The sequence below is a fragment of the Fragaria vesca genome, linkage group LG4 (assembly GCF_000184155.1).
Source record: "Fragaria vesca subsp. vesca linkage group LG4, FraVesHawaii_1.0, whole genome shotgun sequence".
Taxonomy (NCBI): Eukaryota; Viridiplantae; Streptophyta; class Magnoliopsida; order Rosales; family Rosaceae; genus Fragaria; species Fragaria vesca.
Window position 1 is genome coordinate 17,497,624 of NC_020494.1, and position 22,353 is coordinate 17,519,976.

General features: G+C 40.5%; 8 protein-coding genes and 1 non-coding gene across 9 annotated transcripts; 6 read left to right on the forward strand and 3 right to left on the reverse strand.

Moving 5' to 3' along the window:
• The first annotated feature begins 1,412 nt into the window (after positions 1-1,412).
• Positions 1,413-2,648, forward strand: LOC101292597 (putative SNAP25 homologous protein SNAP30-like). The gene is made up of 5 exons (XM_004298342.1): positions 1,413-1,847; positions 1,950-2,043; positions 2,154-2,281; positions 2,365-2,462; positions 2,549-2,648. The coding sequence occupies exons 1-5, from the start codon at positions 1,413-1,415 to the stop codon at positions 2,646-2,648; spliced, it is 855 nt and encodes a 284-aa protein (XP_004298390.1).
• Positions 2,649-2,852: 204 nt separating this feature from the next.
• LOC101292893 (probable inactive purple acid phosphatase 2-like) lies at positions 2,853-5,187 on the reverse strand. The gene is made up of 3 exons (XM_004298343.1): positions 4,486-5,187; positions 3,254-4,397; positions 2,853-3,153 (listed from the first exon to the last, which is right to left on the reverse strand). Exons 1-3 carry the CDS (start codon positions 5,185-5,187, stop codon positions 3,116-3,118), a joined length of 1,884 nt encoding a protein of 627 aa, XP_004298391.1. The 3' UTR covers positions 2,853-3,115.
• A 503-nt stretch (positions 5,188-5,690) lies between these two features.
• On the forward strand, positions 5,691-6,017 carry LOC101293195 (CLAVATA3/ESR (CLE)-related protein 10-like). The gene has a single exon (XM_004298344.1). The coding sequence runs from the start codon at positions 5,691-5,693 to the stop codon at positions 6,015-6,017; it is 327 nt and encodes a 108-aa protein (XP_004298392.1).
• A 1,149-nt stretch (positions 6,018-7,166) lies between these two features.
• On the forward strand, positions 7,167-10,263 carry LOC101292299 (probable leucine-rich repeat receptor-like protein kinase At1g35710-like). The gene is made up of 11 exons (XM_004297211.1): positions 7,167-7,458; positions 7,552-7,699; positions 7,785-7,856; positions 8,021-8,092; positions 8,296-8,367; positions 8,479-8,622; positions 8,708-8,788; positions 8,880-8,951; positions 9,079-9,150; positions 9,735-9,806; positions 9,924-10,263. The coding sequence occupies exons 1-11, from the start codon at positions 7,365-7,367 to the stop codon at positions 10,012-10,014; spliced, it is 990 nt and encodes a 329-aa protein (XP_004297259.1). The 5' UTR covers positions 7,167-7,364; the 3' UTR covers positions 10,015-10,263.
• Positions 10,264-12,170: 1,907 nt separating this feature from the next.
• TRNAT-AGU lies at positions 12,171-12,244 on the forward strand. The gene has a single exon. It is a non-coding gene; the product is annotated as a tRNA-Thr (tRNA).
• A 698-nt stretch (positions 12,245-12,942) lies between these two features.
• LOC101293484 (heparanase-like protein 2-like) lies at positions 12,943-15,346 on the forward strand. Its single transcript, XM_004298345.1, has 8 exons — positions 12,943-13,149; positions 13,243-13,279; positions 13,388-13,726; positions 13,813-14,043; positions 14,154-14,343; positions 14,443-14,568; positions 14,667-14,766; positions 14,879-15,346. The coding sequence occupies exons 1-8, from the start codon at positions 12,943-12,945 to the stop codon at positions 15,224-15,226; spliced, it is 1,578 nt and encodes a 525-aa protein (XP_004298393.1). The 3' UTR covers positions 15,227-15,346.
• A 325-nt stretch (positions 15,347-15,671) lies between these two features.
• LOC101293779 lies at positions 15,672-17,282 on the forward strand. Its single transcript, XM_004298346.1, has 6 exons — positions 15,672-15,691; positions 15,816-15,910; positions 15,990-16,250; positions 16,338-16,701; positions 16,931-17,012; positions 17,088-17,282. Exons 1-6 carry the CDS (start codon positions 15,672-15,674, stop codon positions 17,280-17,282), a joined length of 1,017 nt encoding a protein of 338 aa, XP_004298394.1.
• Positions 17,283-17,772: 490 nt separating this feature from the next.
• On the reverse strand, positions 17,773-19,254 carry LOC101292592. Its single transcript, XM_004297212.1, has 2 exons — positions 19,081-19,254; positions 17,773-18,636 (listed from the first exon to the last, which is right to left on the reverse strand). The coding sequence occupies exon 2, from the start codon at positions 18,559-18,561 to the stop codon at positions 17,773-17,775; it is 789 nt and encodes a 262-aa protein (XP_004297260.1). The 5' UTR covers positions 18,562-18,636; positions 19,081-19,254.
• Positions 19,255-19,927: 673 nt separating this feature from the next.
• On the reverse strand, positions 19,928-21,636 carry LOC101294068. The gene is made up of 2 exons (XM_004298347.1): positions 20,643-21,636; positions 19,928-20,034 (listed from the first exon to the last, which is right to left on the reverse strand). Exons 1-2 carry the CDS (start codon positions 21,634-21,636, stop codon positions 20,018-20,020), a joined length of 1,011 nt encoding a protein of 336 aa, XP_004298395.1. The 3' UTR covers positions 19,928-20,017.
• Positions 21,637-22,353: the final 717 nt, after the last annotated feature.

Genomic DNA, 22,353 nt, shown 5'->3' on the forward strand with positions numbered 1-22,353 from the left:
CCAACATTTGCAATTACTAATTTGTCCTTCATCTGTTAGAAGACATGTTTTAAAGTTTTAATCAACCAAAGACAGTATAGGTAGTTCAAAAATTTAACTGTTGACAAAGTCAAAAAAAACCTTTTAGCTTTATTAATAGAGATGTTAATATACTTATACCCATGTACCACTTTCGTTTTTAGATACAAGTTCTAAAACCCAGGGACAATACAATGTGATAATAGTCTCATATATATATACGAATTAAATTTATCAAAGATGTCCCTGTTGTTTATGGATCTGGAGTCTAGACCACTTCAGAATATGATAAATAAAGTAGAGAAAGAGAGAAAGTTTTAGTGTCATGTGTGTTTCATGATTTGTCTCTTCCGAATGTAGTTTTATCTATATCGCGGTTACAATGTAATTTTGTTTATTATAAGAATAGAGCGTGCAGTAAATGAAAAGTAGTAGTTGAGTTAAAGTTATAAAGATAAATATTGAGTAAAATCTGGATTTACCGCATGCCAATTGATACATATAGTTTTATTTATATCGCGGTCACAATGTAATTTTGTTTATAGAATGGAGCGTGTAGTAAATGAAGAGTCAATGTAAAGTAGTAATCGAGTTAAAGTTACAAAGATAAATATTGAGTAAAATCTGGATTTACCGCGAGCCGATTGATACAAAATGACTAAACGGGGTAAATAAATACGAAATTTTAACAGCCCACCAATTCTGGGAAGGAAGTCACTTTGAGACTTGGACTTGGAGCCGTACAGTCTCTACGATTTTCCGCGGCATATTTCTCTGATTTTGCTCCCAGCCACAGGGAGGAAAGATAAATACTTGACTGCAGAATAGTAAACCCTTTGCTCTTTTCCTTTTGTTGATAAATATAATCCATTTTTTCTTCCCGTTTCAAGCACAAACCCAATCCAAAACCCAACGCGGTGGTTTGTGCAGGAAACCTGTTTTTGATTTTTCATCCAAATTTCTAGGTACGTTTCCATGTTGATTGTACCCATTTTATTCTTGTTGTTGGGCATGTCTATGATATCATTGTCAATCCTTAAGTTCTTGCGCAACTTTCTCATTCTTCATATGACATTTTTGTTCTCTATTCCTAAAGATGGCTTCAAATTCTGCAAGTCTAACGCATGATTGCAGTTCTTACTTACTCGATATTGTTTTAATGATTAGCATCAAAGATTCATGCTTGGTTTAACTATCACTTGCATTTTGTTGAGAAGGAGTAGTTTAGTTAATTGGTGAAACAATTTACGATTACCATTGTCATTGATTTTCCTTTCCTGTTCTCTGTAGGATAACATTTGTGGACCTTCCAAGGGTTCTGTCATTTCCTTTGCCTCAAAAGTAACTAGTTGATATCAACCTAAAGCTCTGTTGGTGTTGCTGTTATTGTCAAAATGTTTGGGTTTATGAAATCCCCTGCTAAGATTGCAAAGCAAAGTTCTGTAGACCCAGGAGCTCTTGATCCAGCAACTAAATCCGATGGGGCTAAGATTACCCCAGCGAGACGAACTAGTTCTGAACCCGTGCTCATCACCCCAGACATGGGTGATGAGAAACATGGTAGGCCTAGAACAAGAGGGACTTCTCCTGCTTCATACCAGAACGATTTTCGTGACTCGGGAGGGCTAGAGAACCAGAGCGTGCAAGAATTGGAGAACTATGCTGTGTACAAGTCTGAGGAGACAACAAAGAGTGTCAACAATTGCCTCAAGATTGCTGAGGACATCAGGGAGAGTGCTACAACCACGCTTGACACATTGCATCAGCAGGGTGATCAGATTAATAGGACACACATGGCGGCTGTCGATATAGATAGGGATTTGAGCAAGGTATGATCATTGTTTCATATCACTTATGAACAGGATTATGAGGTTGTGGTATTGTATTGTGTAAGATCATGTTACCTATTCGTTCATGCATGCTTGAATCAGGGTGAAAAGCTTTTAAACGGACTTGGAGGCATTTTCTCAAAGCCTTGGAAGGCAAAGAAGACCAAGGAGATCAACGGCCCTGATATGAGTGCAGGTTTGCTTCTGTTATAGTGTACTTGCTTTATATCCTGAAACTTGGAAACAATCCGAAACTTATTTTTTTTTTTTTACGGATTTTGATGTGGTTATTGTGTTCCTCTTCAGCTTCAACCAGTAAAGGTGCAACTAAAGCGCAGAGGGAAAAGTTGGGCATATCTCCTGCACCCAAAGGAGGCCGGTCAGCTCCTCGGACACCTCCTCCTGAAGGCGCAAGTGCCATTCAGCAAGTCGAGGTAAGTGTAAATATATTTGGTTATGAAGAATATGGCTACATGTTCTCTGGAGTTATTGATGTTGGAATGATCACCAATACCAGGCTGAGAAGGCAAAGCAAGATGATGCTCTTTCAGATCTAAGTAATATTTTGGGCGATTTGAAGGGAATGGCTACGGACATGGGAAGTGAACTCGAGAGGTCAGTATTACTTTTCTACTCCCTGGATATTGTTCATGACTTCATCTCTATCTGTGCATTGTTGTTAAGTAACATGTGAAATGCAGGCAAAATAAAGCTATGGATCATCTCTCTGAGGATGTGGATGAACTCAACTCTCGAATGAAAGGTGCGAATCAACGAACTCGACGCCTGCTAGGCAAGTGAAACATCAACTAAAGTGAAACTTGGGAGGCTTATTTGGAGACCTACAGAACTCTGGATGATGAAATTCTTTTCCACTTTTGACTGTATAATCACTGATTTTCCCCTATCTGGGATGTGCATGCAATAAAATGAGTCTTTTTGTTCATAACTTTGGATTTGGGTTCGAGGAGTAAGATTAGGACTAACAAATTGACATACATTTCTAAAAGAAGAGATGAATCTATGTTTTATTCTGAATAGAAATAAGGTATCAAAAATACAAACAAGGTATACATATTCTAAGGACATAAATTTGGCCATAAGAGCTGATGCGTCAAGAAAGCTGTATATTTACAAAAGACTGCAGCTCTATATCAGGCATGTCAAAGCCTACCGGTTTATCCCAGATTCATAGCTAGTGAAACAAGTAAGCAGGATAGCCCTGTGCCAATGCCAATAAGCTCATGAATCCTCCTCCTCCTCCCTCTTCACTGGAATCCAACTATTTTTTGGGACGGCCTTTTTCCTGGCATGTGAAACAAAACCAATAACATAGCCTATGAAAGCGCCAAGGACCAAAACACTTGCTCCCTTTACAAACAAACTGAGCTTGGAATCCGACTTACCCCCAAATCCAGCAACACCATAACCATCACTATCATTCACAGCAGCTTTGATCCCATTACCAAGAGCATTGACACCAGCACCACCTGCTTCACCCCCCAGAACCTCTCCCGAAGCCAGAATCGTCACCGAATCATGCACCTGTCCATCATGGTTTCCAACATAAGAAAGTGTAAGCTTCTCTTTCGAAGCAACCAACCTAGTATACCCAAACTCACCACCGCGGTACATAGACCTCAGTGGCTGTGGGAATATGGGGACAGTTGGGTGATCCGCTCTAGGTTGCCATATCGGCTGCCAGTCCTGTCCTGCCATCCCAATCACAACATGAACAGGCCCTCTACTCCCACAAGTAAAATTACTCAACGGACAAAACCTCTCGTATCTATGAACATGTCCCCATAACGCAAGAGTCACATTATTGTTCACAAACAAAGGCTCCAAATGCTCCATCATCTGCCTCCTCATCTCCGCATCCCTTCCCTCATTGCTTGTAGTGTACATCGGCCTGTGTCCGCTAACCACCACGAAAGGAGTCTTCGTCCGATTAACACTCTCCAAATCCCTCTTTATAAACTCATGCTGCTTGCTTCCCGTCACAAAATTAGTCTCGGTCGAAATGTACACAAAATGCACCGACCCCATGTCAAACGAATAGTAAAGGTTCCTAGTCGCGGGCGCACTAGTCCCAGTTGACTCAGACGAGTTCCCAGGCATGTTGAACCTCACACTATACGGCACCCCACACTCTCCACCACCATCTTTCCCATAAATCGAACTAGCCCACTCCGGCTTCCACGGCTGCAACGGCCAGTCATACTCATGATTCCCAATGCAAACATGATACGGCAGCCTCGTCGCAACCGGCTCAATCTGATTGAAGAAATGATCCCACAGCCACGAATAGCCTCTCGCGTAGCTTATATCCCCAATGTGGGACACGAAAGCCGGCTTGTCGCCGAGAGCTTCAATGTCACGCAGAATCCACTTGATGGTGGCCACACTTTCGTCTTGCATATGAAAAAACGTCGCGTACGGCGTCGTAGTGCCCATGTCACCAAACATGAAAGCTACCGCCTCGTCGGAATCTCCATTTCTCGATACGAAGCTGTGCGTTTCACTCCAACCTCCATCATCACTCCCAACCTGTAAACCAACACAGTTTCACACTCAACATTTCTAATGTGATTAATTACTAATTAAGATGATTATTGTTAATCTAATTAGCGATTACCTTGTAATAATATCTGACACCGCTTTTGAGATTGGTCATGACGCCATCGTGAACAAACCCAGGGTCTCTCCACCCGACGCTGTGATTCGCCGGCCAGTCGCACATGTGCTGCAGCTCGTACCGGCTCACACGTGCGGCCGCCACGTCATCCAGTCCGTCCTTTCTCGCGCCGTATTTCACGGCGCGTTGATCGCGGTCCGGGGTCACGAACATGACGCGCATCTCGTCGAGGCGGTCGGTGTAGGATAAGTGGATCTGGTCCGGGACCCGACCCGATTCAAAAGCGAGCTCCGGCGACGTGGCGAGGAGGTGTTTGATCCCCGGGAGGGGGTTGTCGTCGTGGTCGCGTTTGTCGGGATTGACCTCGGACTCGGACCAGCGGAAGATCCGGAAGGAGTAGTTGGATCGGAGGTTGATCAAGGGAAGCGAAATGGAGCCCGACCCGGATTGCCATGTCGGGCTGGAGGAGAGGAACTTGTACCCGAGGAAGTGGTGGTTGCGTGACGACGGCGGCGAGTAGATTCCGAGCCAGTCCAACTTCGACGGCGAGTCGACCCCGGACCATTTGATCAGAACCGAGTCGCCGGATTTCGACAGCCTCGTCGTGTTTAACGACACCGAGGGTTTCTGATGGGTCGGGTCGAAACAGAACCCGATTATAAGAACGAAGAAGAAAACGAGCTGCGGCGGAGCAACGGCCATCGTGGTGGTGCTGGTAATTGACCCAGCAATAATGAAACTGGATCGTGTATATGTATCTATATAATATTGATATAAATCAAGAAGATAATGATGACGTATAGCTTCCGGTGAAACTTTGTTACCGGCTGAGCAGTAAGGGGTTGTTTCCGGTGAGAAGAAACAACCCGACGAGTAAAAATGTGAAATGTAAAAAAATTAAAACAGTAGAAGCTTTTATACAGAACTGAAAATGGGCTATAAAGCCCAAACCCGGCCCAATTTTCATCTTCTTCTTGGTCTTAATTAGGGTACAAATAGAAGTGAGAGTCTTGTGACTTGATTGTTCTTGGTGTTTCGTATCTGGGGCTATAGCTGCTCAAAATTTATAGTCCTTCATGTGTCTCTTGCTTCTTTCGCATTAACTAAAATACCGGCCTCTTCATCCATCACCATCTTCCCTCTTTCTTTTCTTTCTTTCTCTCTATCTCAAACCCAAAAGCTCCATTACTGTCTGTGTTCCAAAAATGAAGAGCGCTCTCTCTTCTTCTTCTTCATCTTCAAGAAAGCTTCTAATGGCGTTGGCGTTGGCGACGGTTGTTCTCCTACAGCTCTTTCTGCCTGTATCTGCTACCGTGGAACCAAGAAACACGGCCGCGAAAGAAACACACCGCCGGCACAGTTGCGACGCGATTTCAAGGTCGAGCCAGAAGCTACGTTCTTTGTGCATTCAGCTCCAGAGAGCACCGCACGTTCCGTCGCCGCCGCCGTCGCCGGAGGACTATCAGATTGATCCGAGATTCGGTGTCGAGAAGAGAAGGGTTCCTTCCGGGCCAAACCCTCTTCACAACTGAATCCGACGACGACTCACATTTCTAATTATATCTTGGGTATCTTTCATTTCTTGAACCTTTCCATATGGCCCTAGCTAGATCGAGTTCTTGGTTTCTTAGTTGATTTTTGAAGTTTTCTGCCGTATTATACATTATGAGTAAAACGCCATTTGCTGCTATTTCCATGCTTGTTTTTCGAACTCAGCTTCTTGTTGATTGATTAGAGAGGGAAGATAGAGATGTAGTAGCATCAGAAACAAGCACGGAAATAATGGTGGTGTACGACTAGTCTTGTTGTTTCAGAGGGGGAGGGGGGTCACTGGTCAGGGTGGGAGGGAGGGTAGGGATTCAAAAGAAGCCCATGAGTCTCATTAATACGGGGGTGATCTATCTCTTAGGACTTTTCACTCTTCTACCATTTGTGGGTCTGTAATTTTAATTATTATTTTCCTTGTATAGTTCTTGTTCAAACAGTTGGAAGCCTAGCAATATATTATAATTTCATAATGCAATTTGCCTAATTGAGTTTCTTTATTTTCCTTTTGAGAGTTGAATCTTCAATCTTGTGAATACTATATAGTTGGTTGGTGGATGTTTTACTAATGTTTTCAACCCATTTTCCCATCCTTCAATTCAATCATCCGGGCATACAATGTAACACAACTCTTTTGGACAATAATAATTTGTTTGTTACGTTAAACTTAGTAAGTAAAATATATGATTTTTACCTTAAAAACTATAATATGTGTTATATACAATGTTAAAATACAATAGATCAGAGTGAAATAAACAAATAATGATGACATTGTGCTCAACTATAATTCGATAAGTTTTAGTCTGCAACTTACATACACACGGTAATGATATGGTGCATTCTAATGACTCAATGAATTATAAAGCTCGTTTATTATTTGAGTTTATCGTGCAATATTGTTATCGAACTATATGAATCATTAATTTGATATATCCGACTTCAACTTACATGTAAAAGTGAATGTGTTTTATAATCACTCTATAAAGTTTTAAAATACGTGATATACTCATTTAAGCGTGTTACGTGGTTATTGTATGATTGAAATGTCTGAAGTTTAAACAAAATAAATAAAAACAAAAATAACAATAATGAACCATGAACCGCGGGTAAGTTAATGGAAGAAGGCCAAAGCCTAACAAACAAGGATAAGAAAATGAAGAAATAACCAACTGTCACCGACGACACCTTGAAGAAGAAGAAGAAGCTCAAAGCTTCTCTCTATTTCCAGTGTTCACACAGTTGAGCTTTGCTCTAAGATCTATACTCAAATCAATGCCACTCACTTCACAAACCTAAATCGCCACCTCTGATTTTTCAGATCTCTGAAACTCTCGATGGCGCTTCGTCTCCGCTTCGCCGCATTCTCTCTCCTCTTCTTCCTCCTCCTCTCTCCTCTTCTCCTCCACGCCAAAACCCTAAAACGCGACAGTAAGTCTCTCTCAGCTCCTCTCTTCTTCCTCCTCACTCGTTCAGTTCAATTTAGTAGTCTCTGAAACGGCGTCGTTTTGGTGTTGCGCGCAGTGAAAGCGTTGAACGAGATCAAGGCCTCGCTGGGGTGGAGAGTAGTCTACGCCTGGGTCGGAGACGATCCGTGCGGCGACGGCGACCTTCCGCCGTGGTCCGGCGTCACTTGCTCCACTCAAGGCGATTACCGAGTCGTCACTGAGCTGTAAAGCCTGTGTTCTTCGTTTTGATTTCGATTTTGATTAACGGAGAGTGTTGCGGTTTTGATTTTTAGGTTCAAATTTTTGCAGGGAGGTTTATGCTGTCTCGATTGTTGGGCCTTTTCCTACTGCCGTCACTAATCTCTTGGATCTCACTAGGCTGTAAGAAACGCTTCTTTGATCTGATCCTCTTTAAATTACTGTAATTTGTGTTACTGGAGGTTAAATTTATGAGTGGAAAGGAAAGTTTGAAATGAAAGATCAATACTTTATCTTTGTTTTTGAAGAATCTGCTGTATATGTATGTAATTGTGTTCATTTTACAGAGATCTCCATAACAACAAGCTAACGGGGCCTATCCCGCCTCAGATTGGACGATTGAAGCGTCTCCGAATACTGTATAGTCCTTTCTTTAAACAATGTACACGATTGAATACTGATTTATGCACTGATCATATGTTACAGAATGTAACCCCGTGGAAAATTTTTAATTCTTTAAACAATGTACACGATTTATGTAGCTATAGTTGATAACCGTGTTCTTATCAAGCCTTGATGTGTGTATTACTTTGGTCATTTACTCGCTGTTGTTGCTTTTCAGTAACTTGAGATGGAATAAGCTGCAAGATGTCATTCCTCCTGAGATTGGTGAACTGAAGAGTTTAACCCATTTGTGAGTGAACTTCAATTCCCTTATGATGATTTGAAATTTCTTCATTTGGATTATTATACTATGGCTTGACTAAATGCTGTTGAGTGACATCATGAATTAATAATTTTGCAGGTATCTAAGCTTCAACAGTTTCAAAGGGGAAATTCCTAGAGAGCTTGCTAATCTTCCTGCTCTTCGCTATCTCTACCTGCAAGAAAATCGTCTTATTGGGCGAATTCCACCAGAACTAGGAACTCTGCCAAATCTTCGGCACTTGTATGTTTCATACTTCTGCTCAAGTGTTGTGATGAGGATCTGTATCTGAATACTGATGTGTCATTGGTATACTGTATGTTGATAGGGATGTTGGCAACAATCATTTGGTGGGTACTATTAGGGAACTTATACGCATTGAGGGCTGCTTTCCTGCTTTGCGTAACCTGTAAGTTCATTCAAATCTGTGAATACATTGTCACTTCCATCTCTTTTGTAAATGAAAGTGATATATTGAGCGGTTATTTTTGCATATATAGTTACCTGAACAACAATTATCTTACGGGAGGAATTCCAGCTCAGCTTGCCAACTTGACCAACTTGGAAATCTTGTATGCATCCTTCCCACCTTCTCTCTTGTCTATAAATGTGTCTGGAGTCTTTAAGTTTATCTTCATCTAGATAGACTAAATTTTGCTGTGTCATAAAGTTTGTTGGGTTGATTTTTGCTGGTTATAGGTACCTGTCTTACAACAAGATGTCTGGGATTGTTCCATTAGCAATATCCCATATTCCTCGATTGACTTACTTGTAAGTCTCCTTTTCTAGTTTCTGTTTTTTATGTTTGTGCTAGAAAGTCGATATGTTTATGGGGCACTTTCATCAAGGGTTTGCCTTTACTTTTGTTCTTACTGTTCAACTTGTAATTTACCTTCCCCTGGCAATATCAATGAACTAACTGTCATATATAAACATGCTCTTACATTTATAGCTATTCTTGGTCTAAGTGAATTATCTTGGAATAAGATCCACTTCTTCATTCATATTACTTATTGATATAAAAATCCTGAATAATTCTACCTATTACTGCATTAGTTGAGGAAATAATGTACAGTTTTCTTAGCTTCTGTGCTTCTGCTTACTTTGGCACAAATGCACTTCTTGTGCTCTCAACACGAATCATTTTTCTCTTTTCAATGAAGATGATTTGTTATATACTTTAATATGTACCATACCTTGCTTAACAAAGCTTAACAAAATCTGCACCCTAGCCACTTCCACAATTTAAAAACAAACCTTTACCACACAATACAGCTGTAGCTATCAAAATTGAAAAAAAGTTACATGTATGACTATTTTTCCATGCAATCTTATTGTTCATTGATTTGTTTTAGGTACTTGGATCACAATCAGTTCTCAGGAAGAATTCCTGATGCCTTCTATAAACACCCATTCTTGAAAGACATGTGAGTTTCTTTGCCAGAATCATATGAATTTGAGAGTCGAGCATGCGCTCTGTTATAGTTCTTGACATTATAATCTAATCGAGTGATATTGATGTATTGTTTGGTTGTTTTTCACAGGTATATTGAAGGGAATGCATTCAAGCCAGGTGTAAAACCGATAGGCATACACAAAGTTCTTGAGCTCACTGACACGGAATTCCTCGTCTAGTCAAGATATCAATATATTTTTTATTTATTTACCAATTGTGTTAAGGTACTGCCCAAACAGGGGTCATATATTGTCTGAATGAAAAGGAAATATCTTCCGGTGAATTTTGCTCACTTAAAAGTATCCATGTTGCCAACTTTCCAAGAAGTTGCTTCTATGTGTAAATTGTAGCAGAGCTTCATGTTTGTTGAAATACCCAGTTTAACAAGGGAAGCAATTTCAACAGCAGCTGGCACTTTCCAATTTCCCACTTTCCTTCTGTTTCATTTTGTCATAGATAATCTTGGTTTCCATCAATTGTCTGTATGGAATTGCTGGAAGCCTGGAACCAAATATGTTTCATGGTATTCAGCAGTCAACACTGAGGAGTTGAATTCATCATATCTTATCAATTAGGTACAAACCCGGATGATTGCTGCCAATAAGTTCTATTTGCTTGTTTATAGTCTGCAAAACTAACTGAATTTCTTCCATTTGAGGGTGTGTTTTCTCCCCTGCAATGAATTCATAAACTGCTCTATCAATCTCAACCGAACTGCAACCCGGTACCTTATCTACTCCTCTATTTCTCATCAAATTCCGCATTCTTCTGGCATCTCCATGTTTCCCAGCTGCTGCATATAAATTTGAAAGCAACACATACACCCCACTGTGACGCTCTAGCCGAAACAGTTTCTCTGCAGCAACCTCAGTTAGTTCAGCCTGTCCATGATTGCAACAAGCGCTGAGAAAAGCTCTCCAAGCTACTGCTTCTTCAGAAGGGTTGCTTGAACTGGGAATTCTTTCGATTATTTCCCTTGCTTCTTCAAAGAGACCAGCACGACTTAGCAGGTCGACAATGCATCCATAGTGTTCACTTTTCGGCCTAATATTGTATACATTACACATTTTATCCAACACCCTCATGCCTTCATATGCCATTCCTGCATAACTACAAGCAGTAAACACAGCAATGAAGGTGATATCATCCGGCCTGATCCCAGCCGCCTCCATCTCTCTAAACAGCTCCACTGCACCTTCTCCATCCCCATGCATTGCCATTCCTGATATCATAGCATTCCAGCAAACCGTGTCCCTCTGCTGCATATCATAAAACACTCCTCTAGCTAAACCCAACTTCCCACATTTCGCATACATGTCAATAAGACCAGTCCCAACTCTAACACTCAATGGCAACCCGACCCTCTTCAAATACGAGTGAATCCAAATCCCAACATCCAAATCTCCCAAATGAGCGCAAGCACATAGAACACTAACAAAAACAGCCTCATCAGGCTCTAAATCATTAACCTGCATCAACTGGAACAAATACAAACCTTCCTTGAAACAATTGTTCTGCACATACCCAGAAATCATGGCACCCCATATTCCTCTATCTCTCACAGGAGCCTCATCAAAGAACACCCTAGCAGTGTCAACATCACCCACCTTTGCATACCCAGAAATCATCACCGTCCACGACACAGCACTTAGCCTACGCATTTCATCGAACACGCAGCGTGCACCTCTCACATTATCAAACGCACAGTACATAACCATCAAAGAGTTACCCACATAGATATCAGACTCAAAACCCAATTTGAAGCTACACCCATGAACCACCTCTCCAAGAGAGTAGCTTTGGAGTTTAGCAGAGGCCTTTAGGAGATAAGGGAGGGTATAATTGTCAGGGTAAGTCCCAGTCTGCAACATGTGGGTGTACACATTTAGGGTTTGGGTGAGTTCATTTCTGAGCAGGAGGGTTTTTAAGAGGGTGTTGTAGATGCAAAGAGTGGGTTGTGGGATGTGGTGGAAGAGTTTGAGGGCATAGGAGAGGGAACCATGATGTGGGTGTGAGCACAAGGCCAAGAGTCTGCTTAAGGCAAAGGTGTTGTGGGCAAGGCCAGAGGTGAAGACTTGGGCATGAGCTTGGTGGAGGTGCTTTAGGTTCCTGCACTTCTCCAACAGTTGGAGGCATCTTGTACTGCTGCTACTGTATGACATGGGATTAAAGTATACTACAAAGAACAAACATTTGTTTGATTCATGATGTCAATGAAGGAGGGATTGTTCAAGCAAAAGCAAAATTGATTGTTTCAAAAATGAGAGGCAAAATTTGTCAGTTGGGAGAGTTTTACTTCCAATAATTATATTAAAATAGCAGGAATCAGTAAATAGCTCTCGTAGCTCAGTTGGTTAGAGCACCCGTTTAGTAAGCGGGAGGTCTTGAGTTCGACTCTCAACGAGAGCAATTATTATATTTTTTCGTGCCATTTTTCAGGCTGGCCTCCTTGTTTTTTCTTTGGTCGAAAAGCTCTTTTTTACTTGAAGCAATGATTTTTTTTCTTTTTCTAAACAAATTAATAAGAGTTACAGTTGAGCTGAGATGCATTGAGTTCTTCTTAGAGTTGTCTTGGTATTAAATCACCCAAAATTAGAAGATGAATGGATTTGTAATACCCTGCTGCAGCTGGCTGCATCAACCTGCATGTGTTCAATGGCTACTAGGATTGTCTACTCTTTGGGGTAGTTATCTAAAACCGGAACATCCTACCAAGAATGTTTATCTAAAGTAGATTAAAGTTCTAAATGCTAGAAAGGTATATTTCCATAAAAATAAAATGTTATTACTTACGCACTAGAAATGCAGTCAAATTTTAATACTTTGAGACACTGGCATGGTGAGTAGGTTTTCCGATTCAAAAGGGTTAGTGTTTGAAAGAAACACAACTCGTCAGGGTTAGTCTTCGAAAGAAACATAGATATATGCACATACCCTTTTTGGCTTTTTCTCGATTCATACAAAGGTGGTTGTGTGAATAGCACCATACACTTCATCCTATCCATATGCTACTAAACGATAAGCACCAATGACTTAGACTTCGCTTCTCTATATAAGTGTACGTATTGTTTCTGAGGTTATTCAGATTAGTTCTCTTTCTGTGAACAATGGGGTCTAGTATAGCATTTGCATGTTTCATTTTTTTGTCATTGTTCTCAGTAGCTTCAGCTGAATATGTCGATGTCAGGATTCGAGGTGTGGTTTCGATAGCTAACACAGATGACAATTTCATATGTGCAACCCTGGATTGGTGGCCGACTGATAAATGTGATTATGGTCAATGTCCTTGGGGAAAGGCTGGAATTTTCAATCTGGTATATATGTATATCTTTCTCGCTGTTTTATCTTGTTTAATTTGTTAGAGGAACTGAGTTAACCTTCTTCTGTATTTGGAATCTAATTTGCAGGATTTGGAGAACAAGACCTTGATCAATGCAGTTAAGGGTGAGTAGGTTCTTAATATATTTCTAGTATAAGTTATAATGTGAATATATGTGACTGATAGTGTTGAAGTGATGCACAAGAAACTGACCCTTGTGTTAAAATTTTCAGCATTCGGTTCAATAAGGCTCAGAATTGGAGGTTCATTGCAAGATAGTGTTACTTATGGATTTGGATATGGAGTGAAAGAATGCAACCGATGGAAGAAAGATAGTTCAGGGCTTTTCGGGTTCAGTGGCGCTTGCCTTGACCCGAATAGATGGGATGAGATCCATGACTTCTTCAACAAAACACAAGCCAAACTCTGGTTTGGATTGAATGCCCTTCAAGGGAAGAAACCGGACTCGAAAGACAAGGTTCTTTGGGTTGGTGATTGGGATGCAAGAAACGCTCGTGACCTCATGGGGTACACCATCTCAAAGGGTTACCCTGTTGAGTCATATGAGCTAGGTATGTGAAATCAGATTTTACTTTTGACACTGAGATATGCAGATACAATGTTAGTCTGTTAATCTAACTACTATGTGGTAAAACAGGAAATGAGCTATGCGGGGGTGGCGTTGCTGCAAGAATAGAAGCTCAACAATATGCTAAAGACATGAAAAAGCTCAAACAACTTGTGACAGAGATGTTCCCAGATGGTAAACAGCCAAAGGTTTTAGGCCCCGGCGGCTTTTATGATAAACAGTGGTTCAATGACTTCCTGCTGGCCACCGGACCTGGTGTCCTAGACGGCGTGACTCATCACACTTACAATCTTGGTCCTGGTATGTATATATTTCACTTTGTATGCTGTATCTTACGTGTCAGGAATGTGTATATATATATGTTGTGGTTTGGTGAAATATAAATTTGAGGAAATATGTTGAAATTTCAGGTGTTGATCCAACCCTCGTTAAGAAGGTTCAAGACCCATATTACCTGGACAATTCAGCTCAGACATATAAGGATGCTGCAGACTCAGTTAAACAGTTTGCACCACGGACAGACCCTTGGGTTGGTGAGGCTGGTGGAGCTTACAACAGTGGTGGCAAAGATGTTTCACATACCTTTGCTAATGGCTTTTGGTACTTAATCACAAGTTCACAACCCTAAATTTTGTTCTGTCTTCAAAACTTAGCACGCAAGCGATTAGTTTGTGACTAACCATGAGTGAATTGAATTAGGTATTTGGACCAACTTGGTATGACAGCAAGCTACAGTCACAAGGTTTTCTGCAGACAAGCCTTGATTGGAGGAAACTATGCCCTACTTAATACCACATCTTTCATCCCTAATCCTGACTACTATGGGTTAGAATCTCCGACTTTCATAATATCTAAAGTGATAAATTGTGTCCAAATGTTTGAAACACTAATCTTATTTTCTGAACTCTCTTGCATCACACCAGTGCACTCCTATGGCATAGACTGATGGGAAATAGCGTGCTCTCTACCGTTCATTATGGCTCTCCTTTCTTGCGTGCCTACTCTCATTGTTCAAAGAAAAAGGTCAGTTTTCACTATTTATGCTAAGCACTGCTGAAACCAATGTCAAATGTGGCCTTTTAGGCTCTTGAAATATGTGTTTGGTTCTGAAAATACTTGTTTTGTTTCTTTTCAGCCTGGAATCACTCTGCTTTTGATCAACATGTCCAACTCTACTACCTTCGATGTTGATGTTCTCCCCGAGTTCAATTTGCATCCTTGGCAAAGATATGAAGAACAATCTGACACAAAATCAACTGGTGCATCAATGAGAGAAGAGTATCATTTGACACCAGAAGGTGGCAATATCCAAAGTGATGTGCTGCTACTCAATGGGACTCCATTGAAGCTCACAGAATCATTCGACATTCCTGAAATGCAACCAAAACTAGTGGATCCTACCTCTGCAGTCAGTGTTGCACCAGATTCGTTCGTCTTTGTATCTATCAAGGACTTCCATGCCCCTGCATGCGCGCTTAGTTAGGAGGGTTGTGAAATACTTAGGAAAAGATTTTGCTTTCTTTTAGTTAGTAGTCTTGTTTTTTTTTTTTTTCCTCTTGCTATGTAATTTAAACTAGTCTTCTGAATTAGAAGATTAGCTTAGCTTTTCATTTCTGAATGAAAGTTAAAATATAGGTTTTATAAGGTTCTTAAAGTGTTGCCTGAGACTACTCTTATGCCTGCTTCTTTTTCTTTGAAATTCTGAAAGCTAAGAATCAAGGAAGGAAAGAAGGAATACTTTTCTTGATCAAAAAGGCTTTTCAGAACCAGACCAGGGCTTGCTTACATGCAAAGTATACACAATCCTATAAACAGTCCTATTAACTAGCTCTAAACAAGATCTCATTTTCCCTAAGCAAGCTTAAGCTTCTCCTTCAAATAAACAACGCCCTAATGGGTGCCAAATCATTGTTCAGACTTCAGAAACAATGGAACCAAAGCAAATGAGGTATTCTGGTCCCTACTCTGAAATTTATTGAGCGTATCCATCCATTTCCAATCATTTTCACTATCAATATCAGCAATTTTTCTGTATATGACATTATTATGACTAAGCAAAGGATTATTGGTAGGGTAAGAATTTCTGGTGTAGATCAGGTGAAAGCAGAACAGTCTGGCAGCGTGATTGATCGAAGAATACCACATCGGAAAACTCAATCTTTCAAAGGTACTGAACCCTTTTTCTCAAGAAATATATCGCCATCGATAGAAGGTAATATAAGAAGCATTAATGTTGTTTCTTGCAGAGAAAAAGAAGACGCAGAACTGGTTTCAGAGACAGTTTTCTGGGAAAATGAGTGAAGATTATGATTCTATCGTTGAAATAGAGCATGCAACAGCGGTGGCAGCTGCCACATTTGCAGTTAAATCAATCGAAGAAGCAGCAGTCTCTGATAAGAAACGGGCAGGCAATGAAACTGGTGACTCTTTGGTGAAGATCAAGAGCAAAAAGGAAGAAACAACACTTTCAAAGCCAGAAGCTGGAAGACTTTCCAAACTATTCTCAGGTAAAATATGTCACACGCATAACATTTTATTACAGCAAAGAGTTTGCTTGTTTTTCAAACTAGAACTAAGAAGATTGCCTGTGATAGGTGCAGGTTTAACAAAAGGTACTCAAGAGGACCAAGATAGTAAGGTGCCAATAAGTACTTCCCCGAACCACAAGATCCCGCAAAAGACCCTCCTTCCTGCTCCCTCGATTAAACAAACTCCAACGTCTGATGCCATCCTTCCTGCTCCATCAATGAGAAAAGCTCCAACTTTTGCTGATAAGCCATTGAACAGCACAAGCAGTATAAAACCCGGAACTTCAGCACCACAACTGGATTTGCCCTTCACTACGAAAGCTGCTACACCTTCAAATGAAACCAAATGGCAGAGTGCAGCAAGACCTGGAGTGGTTAAGACAAAAGCAGATGAATGGGAGGAGGCTGAGATGGCTAAACTCAACAAAAGGTAGCTACTCAACATTGACAACAATAAAGTTTGGTAACATTTAGCCGAGAACATTCTATGGCTTTCTGAGACTTTGTGCAAATATCCAAATACGATTTACACTTTCTGAGCTCTACAATCAAAGAATATTCTATGGCTTTCATCCTACAAATTTAAGATCATATTATCTTCTTTCCTTCCTTAAATATAGATTTAGTGCTGTTCTTCCTCTAACAGTCATGATTGTTAGGTATGAGCAGCAAACCACTACAATACTTTCCTGGGAGAACAAGAAGAAGAAGAAAAGCAAACTTCAGCTGGGAAAAAGAGAGGTTCATCTCCCATGTTTATTTCAAATATATTTATTAGTTTGATCAAGAACTAATACCAACTTCTTGAAAATGCAGAGTGAAATAGAGAGAAGAAGATCAAAATCGCTAGAAAAATACAACAACCAGATGGAATCTATTAAACAGATTGCAGAAGGAGCAAGGGCACAGGCAGAGGAGAAGCGTAAGAATAAAGTACTCAAGGTGAAAGAAAAGGCAAATACACTAAGAAGAACAGGGGAAGAAGCTCCTACAGGATGTTGCTGCTTCTAAATAGACTTATAGAAACTTGAACACTGTGAAGAATGTAAATATCTCTTTTACAAACATGTATTTGCCCAGAGCAAAAGATGGAAATTCCATAACATGATCGTTCATTCCATTTTATAAGAAACAAATAAAATACAAAATAATTGATCAGATGGACTACATAAAAGGTTGACACCAACACAATGGCATTCCCAAATCTATTCCTGTACGCTGCAAAAACATATTAAAGACACATGGTACTCAAACTTGTAGAATAGGAATCAGCCACTTTCAATAAAGAATGGTAGTTACATCAGAAGTCAGAACGTACTGCTTACTAAAGAAAGCTAGCTTCATAAGCTGATGAAACTTCCAGTCCTTCATGCATACCAAATGATCTGGGGACAAAGCTTCTGAATATCGAAGACTAGAGTTAGTAGGACTGTATATGAAAGACAGACTGGGTGGAGCCACATATTTCTCAGAATCTCTAAAGTGGGGGTCTGGTGATGCCTCACGAGGTTATCTCCCTTACCAGCCTCTCCAAAGTAGGATATGCAAAGTACAATACCAAGACAGATGGGATTGCAAAAAGAACTGTGAGTAGCAAGTAGAGTACCAAGATTATAGCACTGCCCGGTATTACGCAAAAGACAATCAACAGAAGCAGTATAACTAATGGGAACTTGGATGTAATGTGAATGAAGCAATCCAAAGACTTGTGAAGGGAGAAATGATGCCGGTCCACACGGCCACCACCATCAACACTATTATACCTTGACAGCAAAGGACAACTAAAATGGTTCCTCCTCAGGTTACTATTGCCAGCATGATTTCCAGTAGCCAAGTTGACTCTTGGAGAACTAATTTGTTGATTTTCCCCATTGGAAGCAGGACCAAACTTCGCCCTATCACCATTGAAGCTCTCAACCATCCACAAAAGGAAGAAATTCTTGCGAGGAAACTTTAGATTCCCCTTATAAACCAGCCGCAAAGAAAACAGGTGGCACCACGGACAAGAAATGAAAAACGGGATCTTAAATTTTTGAGTCGAGAATCTGAAGACCGCCCACTGAAGCGCCAGGACACAATTTCTGCACAGGGTATGACCGCACCATAACACATGGGGAACATTCTCGACAATGTTAAAAGATTCCAAACAAATAGGGCATTCTAGCCCTTCCTCTCGGCTTGAATTCGAGCAAACCTCATCATCCGAGGAGTCCAAGAACACCCTGCTCGGCTCTGACGAACTTCTCCTAAGTCCAATGCTCGTAATAGCATTAGAAGCAAAGCCCCACATTTGAACCTCCCTTCTTTTTGTCAATAAGTAAACCTAATCAAACAAAGTATGAAGCACACGGAAAACAGAACCACCCTGCAACAACAAAACAAACCAAACCCAAAAGGCCTTGATTATACAAACTAGCGCTACACCAAAATCACATCTGATTATACAAATAGTCCTAATCAGACTACACTGCTCAACTCAACTCGACCCTGGACACTAAAGAACTATAAATACCAAGCAACAATTCTTACCCTTTTCCATAGTTTAACATATCAAAGCTTAAATCTTTCACAATGCAACCAAAGTTCACCATAGAAAATCCAAAACCCAAAAACGTTTCAATCAAAAAACGAAAAAGGAACGAACTTTTACAGAGATTAACACACAATGAGCTCGGAAATGAATCCCCATCAAACAATTGAATGCATTACTAATTATTTCAACGTATAAAACTGAGTCTAGATTCGAAGTGATATGAACATTTGAAATAAGAAGAGGAACAGTAGTTGAAGGTGAGAAGAAAGGCCTTACCTTTATGGGTTTAATCGAAATGTGAAGCTCCGGGGATTGGTTTGGACGGAAGAACCAAGACGATGATCAGCTCCGGTGGCCGATATGTTTGTATATTTGGTCCGAATACTAAAACGACGCCGCAGCATATGAATCGGGAATGGCTGGGTGGACAGGTGGCGGAGCCCGCGTCACAAGGATTCTAGTTGGGTCTTGACGGTGAAGAGGAGGAGGACAGTTGGCAAGTAGTTGGGGATTTTGGTATTTCTTGCATTTTTGTTCATGAATTTCATATTTGGAATTAAAGCGATACAAAGCAAATTATTGATTTGTTTACTTATAGTAGACCAAATATTTAGGAAACAAATTGTCGATCAGTTTACCATGAAACTCTTGTGATTAGTATTCGAGCTGCAACTTCCGTAAGTTTACGGTCACAATATTTAGAGGATTTTCGAGTTTGTGTGTGTTTTTATGAGAAATTAGTGTGATTTTGTTAGAATACTTTTATGAACCTCGGTTTGAAGATTGAATGAGTGGGGGTGACGTTAACTCGCTAGCATAACAAGAGACGAAATGCTTAATCACGGCTACTAAATTGTTTGCGATCTTCTCTTTCAAATAAAAGGAAAAATCAGGTCATCATTCTTTAACGAATTAAGAAAAAATAAACACCTATACTTAGAAGTAACAAACAAATATTACATATCCTTTGAACCCAAAACCAAACCGACATAACCCGATAAACCCCGTTTTGATAAACTCTAACAGCCCTCAACTAAGACCATGCCCAAGATGCCCAGCCAATGCAAACCCCAATAATAAGAAGACTCTACTCCACAAAACTATCGACGCCATCAAGTTGAGACCCGTTAACATTCACAGCTTCTGTTGCCACAAAGCAATCAGACCATGAAACTAACAACAGCTGCCACTCCCATACTGACATCGCCGCCACCTAGACGCTCCGACAACCTACAACATTTGAAAAAAAAAAAAATGTGTGAAAAATTGAATTACATTTTAGCTCGTTTGGTAGTAAAACATTGTACCTTGAAATAATATGCAAGTCATGAAAATAGTACTAGCAACAAGTTTACATGCCTATCATTCATGATCTTCCTACTTGGAAATGATTTATACATGAATTCGAAGCAAGTATGACCCTATACTATATTTCCATCATATCTAGCATGGAAGAAAAGGTTTTGTGAGGACCTATAGCTAACTCTTAAATATTTGGGATTGAATAGACAACCACCCAAGGCTCATGCCTCTCACTCATAAATCATAATTCAACAATATGCTACATTTTCCAATATCCAACCTGTTAGTTCTGAGGTTCCTGACATTAGCCAGAAACAGATACAATTACATGGTGTGGGAGTGACATAGAGTACTCCCCATTATTAATTTAACTTACATTAACCTATAACACCCTACAACATTTGCTGTGGTGTCGATTACAAAATATTATGTATACCTTGCTTAGAAACAGACCCAATAGAGAAAATAAACATAAGCAGCAGTAGTAGAAAATTAATTATGTGAAAAAAAAGTGTGTGGTTATTTATTAATCTAACCCTTCAAGAAACCCTTCGCCATCTTCATAAAATCTCCAAACCCACCACCTTCTTCCTCATCATCATCTTTAGCAGCTGGCTTCTTCACTGGTTTCTCTTCCTCCTTCTTAGTAGTCGTCTCCTTAGTCTTACTAGCACCGGTGCCAGACTCAGAATCAGACTTCTGGCCAAACTTACGTAGCATATCCTCGGCCTTGGTCACATACGATCCCAACCCTTTCTCATCGAGTTGGCCGTAGTGATTGGCCGCGCCAAGAAGGTTGCTCGCTGCCCCGGCCAACTCGGCCTTCTCCACATTTTCCCCCTGCGCTGCTGACGCTAACACCTTCGCGCTGCTCATCAGCTCACTAGTGGTCGGAACATGGTCCTTCTTCTCTGCATGGGCACCTCCCGACGACTTAGTAGGTAATTTTCTCTCGGTTATTTCATCTTTGTCTGAGTCCTTACCACTACCTTTGGATGATGGTTTTGTTGTTGACTTTGTGGACGTCTTGTGTTGGTCGCTCTCATCGTCTTCAGCATCATCAGAACTAGTAGCTTTGGATGATGGTTTTGTCGATGACTTTGTAGACGTCTTGGTTTCAGTTTTGGTATCGTCTTCAACTTCGGAACTAGAAGCTTTGGATGATGGCTTTGTAGACGCCTTCGTTTCACGTTTCGTATCGTCTTCGGCATCTGAAGTAGCCTCTTTGGATGATGGCTTTGTCGATGACTTTGTGGAACTCTTGGTTTGGCTGCTCTTATCGTCTTCAGCGTCAGAACCAGTGCCTTTGGATGATGGCTTTGCCGATGACGTTGTAGACGCCTTCGTTTCAGTTTTCTTATCGTCTTTAGCAATATCTTTGGATGATGGCTTTGTCGATGATGTTGTAGACGTCTTGGTTTGGCTTTTCTTATCGTCTTCAGCATCAGAACCAGCGTCTTTGGATGATGGTTTTGTTGATGATTTTGAAGACGACTTTGTTTGGTGGCGGTCATCGTCTTCGTTGTCCATGGAGGATGAAGTTACAGTTATGTTATGGTTTGTTTAGATTTTGGATGAGGAAATTAACCTGTGAGTTAGGGGCACTTGTATAGTAACTTATGACTTCAAATTAGGGAGTTCCCCCGCTATTCACTACGCTCCATCAACAACAAGCTTTTACTTATAAATGGTTGCTTTTCTTTTGGGATAACAGACGGTGTAAAATGAAGCCAAGTGGATGGTTAGAGTTCAGCACTTCTATTTCTAGGAAAAATTATAGAGCAGTCTGCCAGTCTCTTACCATGTTTCTGCTCGAAGAAAATTATCTCTGTTCATATGATGTGAATTTAGTATTGTTGTTGCACGTAGTAGTTAAACTAGGTTTAGACCATGTAAAAATTACCTCTATTTCTAACTCATCGGTTAAATATACAGTGTATATATCCTGAGGAATGCATCTTCGATATCAATGCCTTTTTATTTTGGCAAAATTAATAATTGAAGGATTCATAATTAGGGTTTGGCTGCTATACGTTAACGTATGCTATACATACAACTAACAGGGTGGGGATGGAGCACGTGCAGCCCATGTGCTGGGTTTTGCCTGGAAAAGCTAGTTTGTATGCTATACACATCTGTAGACAGAATTTTCCCCATAATTGAACTATGTAGTTGTAATGGTGTCATTTTCGTTTGCGGGGAAGATTTGGATTTTAACATATGAACAAAAAGGGTGACAGGTATGAG

Bases quoted from the DNA above. Each gene is read 5' to 3' on its own strand.
- LOC101292597 (XM_004298342.1), top strand. From the start codon at position 1,413: ATGTTTGGGTTTATGAAATCCCCTGCTAAGATTGCAAAGCAAAGTTCT. The intron at 1,848-1,949 runs GTATGATCATTG...TGCTTGAATCAG, and splicing joins TAGATAGGGATTTGAGCAAG to GGTGAAAAGCTTTTAAACGG. The intron at 2,044-2,153 runs GTTTGCTTCTGT...GTTCCTCTTCAG, and splicing joins CGGCCCTGATATGAGTGCAG to CTTCAACCAGTAAAGGTGCA.
- LOC101292893 (XM_004298343.1), bottom strand. From the start codon at position 5,187: ATGGCCGTTGCTCCGCCGCAGCTCGTTTTCTTCTTCGTTCTTATAATC. The intron at 4,398-4,485 runs GTAATCGCTAAT...GTTGGTTTACAG, and splicing joins GTGTCAGATATTATTACAAG to GTTGGGAGTGATGATGGAGG. The intron at 3,154-3,253 runs GTAAGTCGGATT...TTCACATGCCAG, and splicing joins TGGTGTTGCTGGATTTGGGG to GAAAAAGGCCGTCCCAAAAA.
- LOC101293195 (XM_004298344.1), top strand. From the start codon at position 5,691: ATGAAGAGCGCTCTCTCTTCTTCTTCTTCATCTTCAAGAAAGCTTCTA.
- LOC101292299 (XM_004297211.1), top strand. From the start codon at position 7,365: ATGGCGCTTCGTCTCCGCTTCGCCGCATTCTCTCTCCTCTTCTTCCTC. The intron at 7,700-7,784 runs GTAAAGCCTGTG...AAATTTTTGCAG, and splicing joins TACCGAGTCGTCACTGAGCT to GGAGGTTTATGCTGTCTCGA. The intron at 9,151-9,734 runs GTAAGTCTCCTT...GATTTGTTTTAG, and splicing joins ATTCCTCGATTGACTTACTT to GTACTTGGATCACAATCAGT.
- LOC101293484 (XM_004298345.1), top strand. From the start codon at position 12,943: ATGGGGTCTAGTATAGCATTTGCATGTTTCATTTTTTTGTCATTGTTC. The intron at 14,344-14,442 runs GTACTTAATCAC...GAATTGAATTAG, and splicing joins ACCTTTGCTAATGGCTTTTG to GTATTTGGACCAACTTGGTA. The intron at 14,767-14,878 runs GTCAGTTTTCAC...GTTTCTTTTCAG, and splicing joins CTCATTGTTCAAAGAAAAAG to CCTGGAATCACTCTGCTTTT.
- LOC101293779 (XM_004298346.1), top strand. From the start codon at position 15,672: ATGGAACCAAAGCAAATGAG. The intron at 15,692-15,815 runs GTATTCTGGTCC...GATTATTGGTAG, and splicing joins ATGGAACCAAAGCAAATGAG to GGTAAGAATTTCTGGTGTAG. The intron at 16,251-16,337 runs GTAAAATATGTC...TGCCTGTGATAG, and splicing joins ACTTTCCAAACTATTCTCAG to GTGCAGGTTTAACAAAAGGT.
- LOC101292592 (XM_004297212.1), bottom strand. From the start codon at position 18,561: ATGTGGGGCTTTGCTTCTAATGCTATTACGAGCATTGGACTTAGGAGA.
- LOC101294068 (XM_004298347.1), bottom strand. From the start codon at position 21,636: ATGGACAACGAAGACGATGACCGCCACCAAACAAAGTCGTCTTCAAAA.